The sequence below is a fragment of the Diachasmimorpha longicaudata genome, unplaced genomic scaffold (genome assembly GCF_034640455.1).
Source record: "Diachasmimorpha longicaudata isolate KC_UGA_2023 unplaced genomic scaffold, iyDiaLong2 ctg00000134.1, whole genome shotgun sequence".
NCBI lineage: Eukaryota > Metazoa > Arthropoda > Insecta > Hymenoptera > Braconidae > Diachasmimorpha > Diachasmimorpha longicaudata.
In genome coordinates this window covers 72,276-81,435 of record NW_026973945.1, presented here as the reverse complement: position 1 = coordinate 81,435, position 9,160 = coordinate 72,276, and the positions used below count along the sequence as shown (strand labels likewise).

The 9,160-nt window shown below is 39.6% G+C and overlaps 1 protein-coding gene across 1 annotated transcript; it reads right to left on the bottom strand.

Annotated features, from left to right (window-relative positions):
• Positions 1-5,959: 5,959 nt before the first annotated feature.
• LOC135171995 (ribosome biogenesis protein BRX1 homolog) lies at positions 5,960-8,108 on the bottom strand. Its single transcript, XM_064138389.1, has 3 exons — positions 7,895-8,108; positions 7,161-7,437; positions 5,960-6,979 (listed from the first exon to the last, which is right to left on the bottom strand). The coding sequence occupies exons 1-3, from the start codon at positions 8,012-8,014 to the stop codon at positions 6,495-6,497; spliced, it is 882 nt and encodes a 293-aa protein (XP_063994459.1). The 5' UTR covers positions 8,015-8,108; the 3' UTR covers positions 5,960-6,494.
• Positions 8,109-9,160: the final 1,052 nt, after the last annotated feature.

The window sequence follows — 9,160 nt, the reverse complement described above, 5'->3', positions numbered from 1 at the left end:
AAAATCTTGCAATGGAATGCCCGCAGTCTTAGACCAAAGCTAGGTGACCTCCAAAATATTGCCTTCAACTATGATGTCATTATCCTTTCTGAAACCTGGCTCAAACCCTCTCATCCTCACACCGCCCTCCGCGGCTTTTATCTCTACAGAGATGACCTTCTAAACCAACAGGGGGGTGGCATTGCCATCGCGATCAAAGAATCTATACGCTTCACCCGAATTCCTAACCTTAACCTCATCTCCCCAAACCTCCACGTCATTGGCATTAATATCTCCTCCAAAGATGGACCCCTAGCTATCTTCTCTCTTTACAAAAACCCCCACGCCAGAGTTCACTCCTCAAAATGGTCTCAACTTTTCTCCAAATCCGCCAATGCCCACGCTTCCATCATAGCTAGGGACTTCAACTCCCACTCAGAGGCTTGGGGTAGCTCCCATTCCTGTCCCCCTGGCTCTGAACTCCTAGAAGCTCTTGCGAACTCCAATCTCTTACCCGTGAACGATGGCTCTCTCACCCGAATCACTCCCCCCAACTCGCCCCCCTCATGCCTTGACCTCACTCTATCATCCCCCAATATAGCTCTCCAATCTTCTTGGCATGTTCTTAAAGACCACATGGGTAGCGACCACTACCCCATTGCCACTCTTCTGAACGTTCCTCCCGACAAATTCAAACGTTTTTCCTACAAAATCAACCACTCCAAGGTAGATTAGGATGCCTTCCAAGACTACCGTGAAGCTAATGAAAACCTCATTAACAATACTCCAAATTCCATGTCCCCCAACTCAAATACGAATCCTTAATTGACGTCATTATGTTAGCAATCCAAGTCTCGTCTCCAAAACCCAAGGACTCGTCTAAATACTTCAACAAAAGTAACCGCAGATCCTCTCCCCCAGCTCCCTGGTGGAACGAAAACTGCTCACATGCCGTCACCCTCAGAAGGAAGGACACATCCCTTTTCAGAAAAGCCATTTGTCTAGACCACTACATTGCGATGAAAAACCAATCTGCCCTTACCAAACTCACCCTCAGAAAAGAAAAATTAAAAGGCTGGTCCACATTTTGTGAATCCCTAAGTAGAGACACCCCCATTAACCTAGTCTGGCAAAAAATCAAGTAGTTCAAAAACCGCAAGGCATACACCTCCACAAATTTTCCTCATCAAGACAATGAATCTGCCGATCAAATGCGGCATTTCATCTTCGACTTCTGTCCCAAACTCCCGCCCAACTACATCCCCCCCCCCCGCCCCCCCTCCAAAGCAACACCTTTCTTCAAAAAGAGTTCAGCCCACATGAACTCAAACATGCTCTCTCCGCTACTAAAAACACCTCTTTTCCAGGCCTGGATAAAATCGACTAGTTTCTTTTGTAAAAAATCCCTAACTCCTACAAAAACTGTCTTCTAGACATCTTCAACTCCCTCCTTAACTCCGGCCAATTTCCAGATTCTTGGACAAAATTGTTAGTATTCCTTCTCCCCAAAAATACCCCGGGCAAATTTCGTTCCATATCCCTTGCTTCCTGCACCGTGAAACTTCTCGGAAAATTAATAGCCAACCGCCTCATGTGGTGGCTAGAAACTGAACAAGTTCTGCCCAATAATCACTTCGGTTTCAGAAAACTCCGATCCTGCGCTGACAACCTCTCTATCTTAAGCACCGAAATCCTTACAGTTTTCGCATCCAACCAATTCACTGCATGTGTCTTCATCGACATAAAGGGAGCATTTGACAACGTCAACCCCCTCACTTTATACAATGACCTAGCCTGTATAGGAATACCCCAAAAATTAGCTGACTTCGTCTACTTCCTACTAGCTTTCCGCCAACTCTACTTCGTGACACAAGGTGAGCTCAACGGCCCCTACCCTATTTAACATTTATACTTCTTTCCTACCCCAACTTCACCAGTTCCAGGCTGAATCTATCGCCTTCGCCGACGACCTCGTAATCTTTTCTCGCAACTCCAACCTCTCCTCTTGTTTGGAATCTGTAGAAGAAGCAACCAATTCCATAGCCAATCATCAATCTGCCAGAAACCTTGAAATCTCCCCTGAAAAATCTCACCTAATCATCTTTTCTAAAAAACACTTCATCCCTTCCGACCACCACATCTCTATCAACGACACTCTCATTCAAGCCAAAGAAACCACCAAATTTCTTGGGGTCACCTTGGATTTCCGGTTCTCCTTCTCCCCTCACATCTCAGCCTTAACCAGTAAATGTACCAAAGTTATTTCACTCATCAAATCCCTCAGAAAAACCTGGTATCGGGCACACCCCAATAATCTCATCACCTTCTACAGAGGTCTAATTCGGAGCTCCATAGAATATGACAGTCACATTCTTCGGTACTCAAACTTCTCTCACTTCGACAAACTCAACAAGCTTCAATACAAAGCCCTCCGTTTTGCTATTGGTCTTAGAAATTCTACCCCCACGAACGTTATCCTTGCTGAAGCTGCTGAACCCCCTCTAAATCTACGTCATTTCCCAACTTTCGAATAGGTATATGGCTAAATGTTTCTCCCAATCACTCCATCCTGCTCTCGACATGCTCGCCTCCCTACACTCGATTCTTTCTAGGAAAAACTCCAACATCCATAACATAAAAACTGATTTCCCCATTTACCGCTCGTACACCAAACTCTTACAGCACAAGCACCGAATTCACTCCCACTCCCTAGCTAACCCTTACCAATTTCCGTTCTCTCTCATCAATTCCCCGCCTCTAATCAACACTTCCATTGGCCATTCTTTAAAGAATGCCAAAAACATAACTACCACCCTGTCTGATGAGTTATCTAAGAACAATTTTGACCTCCACACTCAAATTTACACTGATGGGTCGAAAACACGTGAGGGCTCCTATGTGGCCTTTGCAGTCGTTGTCCCCTCTAAAGATACCGTCATCAAACACAAGATAACTTCTTATGCCTCGATTTTTACAGCGAAAGCCCTAGCCTTATTAACTTCCCTCCAAACCATTGATTCCCTTAAAATCGAATGCTCCGTTATCCTCTCAGACTCCCTCAGCGTTCTGACAGCCCTATCCCATCTTTCAAACCAAAAATCTTCCTCTCACATAGTCTATGAAATCCTCAAACTCTACTCAAATCTCTCCCTCAATGGATACCACATCTCTCTCATCTGGATTCCCTCCCACGCGGGAATCCCAGGCAATGAATTAGCTGATCGTCACGCCAAAGAGGCCACTACCAACGGCATCTTTCATAACACCTGCATCCCCCACTCTGACTTCAGAGAATCTTTCTCGAGGAGCCTGAAAGCCAAAACCGCCAAACTCCTCAGAACCCAAAGCATCCGTAAAGGCTCCCTCTACTTTAAACACTTCTACAAAGGTTTTCACCCACCCCCCTGGTTCCACTCCTTAGGTATTGACAGACCCCAAATCTCCTCAATCTCTAGAATGAGATCCAACCATTTCAACCTCAACGACAGCCTCTTCCGCAAAAATATAGTCAACTCTCCACTCTGTAAATGTCACCTTCCCGAAACCCTATCACATATTTTCTGGTTCTGAACACACCCCCTTTGTGAAAGCCCTGAAAAAGTTAAAAATTTCCTCATTCAACATCCTAAAGCTCATCTCTCACCCAAGCACCAAAGTTGCCTTCCTCATTCACAACTACTTAAAATCTATCCACAAATCAGTCTAACCATTGTATCTGAAATGGGTAGAAAGAAATGCCATCGGTCTCTTCGAAGTAATCTTTCATCAGCAAAGACAATTCAGCAAATTAATCGCAGGGAGGTTAATCAGCATTGGGAAAGGTTACTCAGATGTGACTATTCTAAAGTGCCAATTGTTTACTCTATCAGTATTTTTAATAGTTCAATCATTGAGAGAGGTCGAAGACATTTAGATGAATCAATGGAGAAAACTTGTCTCCCAGAAAATTTGAGTTTATTAGTTTTTTACATCTCTTGGCAAAGTTTCTCATCCCTAAGATCTTGTGACAATGCTCTCCACGCTCATTGTACTGCTATTCTCATTAACCATTTGTTGAATTTCAAGTATGCAACGATCCTACATACACCACGAGACTATGGGAAAGTTATCTGGAAATTTTCTCGATTTATGGAAAAGATTCAGCGCCTCGAAGAGATGAAGACAACGCCAACAACACCACGTGCATCAGCGATACAGCAGTTTGTCGAGTGGTTGCAAAGTCATGGAGCGAAAATTGAAGGTGTCAGCATCACTGAATTTGCAGGCTTCGCAGGACCTTGGGATCAGAGCTGACAAAGATTATCATGCGAATGAACTGGTATGGGAGATTCCTAGAGAAGTCATTTTTAGTATTGAGACTGCTGCTCCAGAACTATCTTCCATCATGAATGACCAATTAATCAAAACATGCCACAAGTCGCCCTGGCTATTGCTCTCCTGGTAGAAAAGCACAAGGATAGTTCGAAGTGGAAACCTTATCAGGACATATACTTTTAGGAATACATTAAGATTAATTATTGTATTGTTACTGTAAACTAACTTTTATGAAACAAGTGGCAATGTATTTTGATCTCTCTTTAATCAGAAAATAGATTCTTTTTTATTCAGGGCCAGACGATGATAGAGTGAATTATTGCAATTATTTGTCTTCAATGGTTGTTTTCCATTCGCCTGAATAAGAAAGGACAATTTTTATTTGATCGATAATTAATTAAATTACGATTGAAGAATGATAAATTGTCAGCTTTTGTACTTCTTAGTTATTGTTATATTTTTCGTATCAATTGAGTGCAGCTATTTTTTATACAAAAAATTAATCATTTGAAAAATTAAAAAATTATTTCAGTTCAAACTACAATCGTTGAAATGTCACTGGAGTTGAAAAAAAATTGTCTATATGAAATATATTGAAAAAATTTAGAGTTCTCACTGGTATTTAGACGATTGTAAAAATTAGTATAAAAAATGTTGATGATAAAAAAAACATCTTCCATCTTTCATTGTAATTCGACGATAATCGATGGCAGAAGTACATGAAAATGAAAATGTGAATGAGCACCGAGACGAATATTATTAACAGTAATGGGTAATGATTTAAAAAAATAAGTGAATTACATTTATAAGAAAAAAAAGTTTATGAAAATATATATTTATCTATGTCTTCTGTGAAGATAGAAAATAGTACTCTCTCACTCTATATTGATGATATCGAAATTGAATTAAAAAACTGGACAGAGATGCAAATAAAAGTGTAATTTAGAGTCGAAAGAAAAAGAAATATTTTGAAAAATCACAATCTCGAATTGTATACATGAGACGATCTAATAGTGCAGTCAGACTTTATTGAAAAGGAATAAGAAACTATGTAAATAATGATGTTTAACGACCATGAAACATTGTTCAAGTTCCAATTCACCTTTTTTTTCTATCATAAGAAACTTTGGTTTTTGATTATCTCAACGTGGAAAAGAAAGTAATACATTTGTGTTTCCTTTTTTTAAGAAGCATCCAACGATAGTAAACCACTTGCGTTAATTTTTTTTTTTTTTTTAGGCTTACCTGAGTGTATTTTTTATTATATATTTTGTGAGAGTGTAATGCCATTTCGATAAAAGGAAACTGGGCAGAAGTTGTCCCTGGAGTAATTAACAAATTGGCTGAAACTAAATACACCGAAAAATTTAAAAATTTCAATTTCATTCACTTCATATTTTTCCTCATATCCTGGAACTGCCATATCAAAGAATTGAGCTTGATCATAAAGTATTAATGAAAAAGCAAAAGTTTTAATGAAACGGAGAAACTTAAATTCAAACAGAATATTGACGGAAAATTCGTGAATAACAAAAAAATCTACCTGTATATTATATCATCGTAAATGAAACGAAGCGAGGATCAAAGTAATTGATTTAATGAGTAAATGAAAATAATTGAAGTGACGGAGAGGTAATGAGAATGGAGCAAAATGATATATCATTAATTTAGAGGTTTAAAAGTATAATAGAATTCAGTATATGTACAGTATTTGTAAAACATGTTTATAATTTGTATGGAAAAATAAATAATTGATATAAAATCATCCTTGTATTGTAATTTTCATTACGATGCAGAAGGAAATCACCCGTCCGCTATCTATATATGAAACTTTCTGTCGCCGCCGGCCGCCAGAATCGACGGTGGCGCCTCCCACCGCCGGGATCATTACTAATATTGACGTGAACTTCTACTAAGTCGATTCCTCGTTGACCGAAACCGTCGACAAGTACCTCGGGACGCCATGCGTGACGCTGTGTGCCGTTGGCTACTCATTAATGACAATTAACTATGTCATTTAGACAGGTCGTTTGACAGTCGTTAGTCGGTGATTGTCAGACTACTTTTATCGTTTGTGATTGTCAGACTCCAACAAACGAATCCTACACCCAAAAATTGAAAAAAACTATTTGGGGACATAAAAATGGCGTTGAGTGGCGCGTCCGGGGATTGCCCCGGAGTGGGGCCTTCACCAATGGTTCTCATTTAAATATGTCATCCAATGGATTAAACGCATACGAGACCTCAGGCTTGTGCGCCTTCTGTGCCGTCTTCTGCTCGAGTCTATTTATATACTTTCCACCAGCTTTCTTATTGACGGCTTGACGATACTTCGCTGGAGAGATGTAAAAGTAGTTGTCCCAGAGGGTTTCTCCCCCGAAACTCCCGGCGAATATTTTCACTGGATTTAAAATAAATCTGGGACCTATTTCTGCTAATCCTCCATCTTCAGTCAGGATCTGGTAGTTTCTGAAGTATATCCTGTTGTCCAGGACGCTGAATGTGTAGATGTGGTCGAAGAAGGGCTTGCTTTTGGGGTGGTGGTTGGGCACACCAAATATCTGGGTGAACAACTCTCGCAGGAGGGCGTAGTGAGGATTTTTTGAAAAGTTCTCATCGAAGGAGAGAATTGGACGTGATCCCTTTAGGCAATTGCCTGTCACTTTCATTTCTCCCATTGTGTAAACTGTGAAAATTGATAGTTTAAATAAATTTGAACGTTTCAAAAAGTTAATGAATTAAAATGAGAAAATGAAAAAAAAAAAAGCAAAAAATCAAAACCTCATTGGAAAATAGAAATTCAAAGATTAGGACAGAAGTAGGAAATAAATTTGAAAAGACAATATGGAATTGCCAGATTAACTTACTATTCTCAACCAAAAATTTGGCAGAGGGACCACTTTTGACATTTGAAAACCACATGTAGAGATCTCTCTTCCTCCTCCCTTCGAATAAAACCGCCTTGTTACAATTTTTGGCTTCGCAAATCTCGTTCACCACCTGGAGGTTCTTCTGCCTTTCCATTTTAGCTTCTGTTCGATGATGAGGCATGAGTGACTTCAAATCCTCCATCAAGTGACGGTCTCGATGATTTATCCCTCTGGACGCGAAGACCAAGACCCTTTGTCGGTTCGTCCATTTTTCCTGGAAGTAAAGAGGTGGATGAAACAGAGTGACCTTAGTTCGCTCAGCGTTATCTGCTGAATGAACCACGGAATTTGAATACATCAGATCTCAGTTTTGAGTTTTTGAAATAAAAAAATTTGTTTTCATTTCAATGATATTTTCATTCCACTGGTGTCGAGTTATAAACGATTGACAATTATCCGTTTCTCTTGCTGTATCTATCAGGAGTATGGAAGAAAGTCAACAGTTTGGATTTTATATCAGGACAACGCACTTGCATCATAAGCTCTACAATAAATTGTATGATTACATAGAAATCCTATACACTCGTCTGTTGTTTTTGTTGCATTATTAATGAATGTTCCATCGATCTCTCAAGAGATGAATTTAGATCGAACAAAAAAACTCAATTCCAATCTTTTCTTCTTCTGAATAATATTCCAATAATGACATCGAAATGACATGAACAACCAACCCTTTTAACTGGTGGCTCATCTGACGACCTCTTAGCAGGAAGGACTTCTCCCTCGTCCTTAGGTATTCCTTGCTTCACATTTTCCATTTCCCTTTTCCGTTTCAGTGACTTGTTTGTCATTTTTCAATGAAAAAAAATACTCAACACTTCTAACACAATACGATTGATGTTCTGCACGTGGAGGACTTAGGATTTAGGTTAGGTTTAGGTGAACGCCTGGCGGGGAGAAAATGGCGACATGCAGACCCTAGGGTCCCCACAGTGTTAGAGAAAAATGGAGGCGGGAAAGAATAAAACTAGAGTATGAAATTAACAAATTCTTTCTTACCTTTTAATCAAGATCTAAAATACAATATTTGAAAAAACGATGACTAGCACGCATTCGTAAATCCCTTTGTCATCTTACAAAAGTACTAAATCAATACAATATTTTGTTTTTCTATTCAATATTGTAAACGCTAAGCACCGTACGAATGTAAATAGCAATTTCATTTCGTCGTTTTTTTTTTAAGGGAATAAATGTAACAATTGTGATGGCTATTTCGTTGATTTTTATGCTTATTATTTCCAAACGGTTTCTTCAAATTCAGTCGATGAATTATTACATTTAAAACTGAAGATTCAACAAATACTGAAATTTAACATAAAGGAAAATTTTCCAGTTGGCTTTGTATGCTTTTTTTTCAATTCATTATTCACGATAAATAAGTAATTCAATAGGTTAATTGATCCAATGATGATCTACATTGGATCATACTGGAGGAAGACGAATGCAATATGGCGGAACACGCTGAGGTGCCAAAAATTCTAGGAGATCTCTTGCAAAGAGGATAGACCAAAGTAGTGGCTCAGTTCTGGGGGTTTAACTGACGCCAGTTTCTCCACGTTACCGACACGATTTCACCCCCGAGCAGCCCCCTGACACTCAGCCAAACTACTGTCCCCGCTAATGAAGCCATCGAGGTGGCGCTACACGACTTAACGGTAGGCCGCGCCATTACAGCATCGTTCAAACAGCGATGTTGTTTCTCGGAGTCATTCACGATAATTATGGGCAAGACAATAATGGCAAGATATTATTTTGTGTATAATAATTTATTGATAAATACATCGTTGAATTGTCATGTTTTTGATAGTTTCGCCATTTTGTTCTTTTCTTGAACAAAAAAGGCCGAGGCCGAGGGGTCTGTCCCTCGGGTGGTTTGTCCTTTTGAATTGACTCTAGATTGATACTATTAATAGAGATCGGGTTCAAGGTAGGTTGAT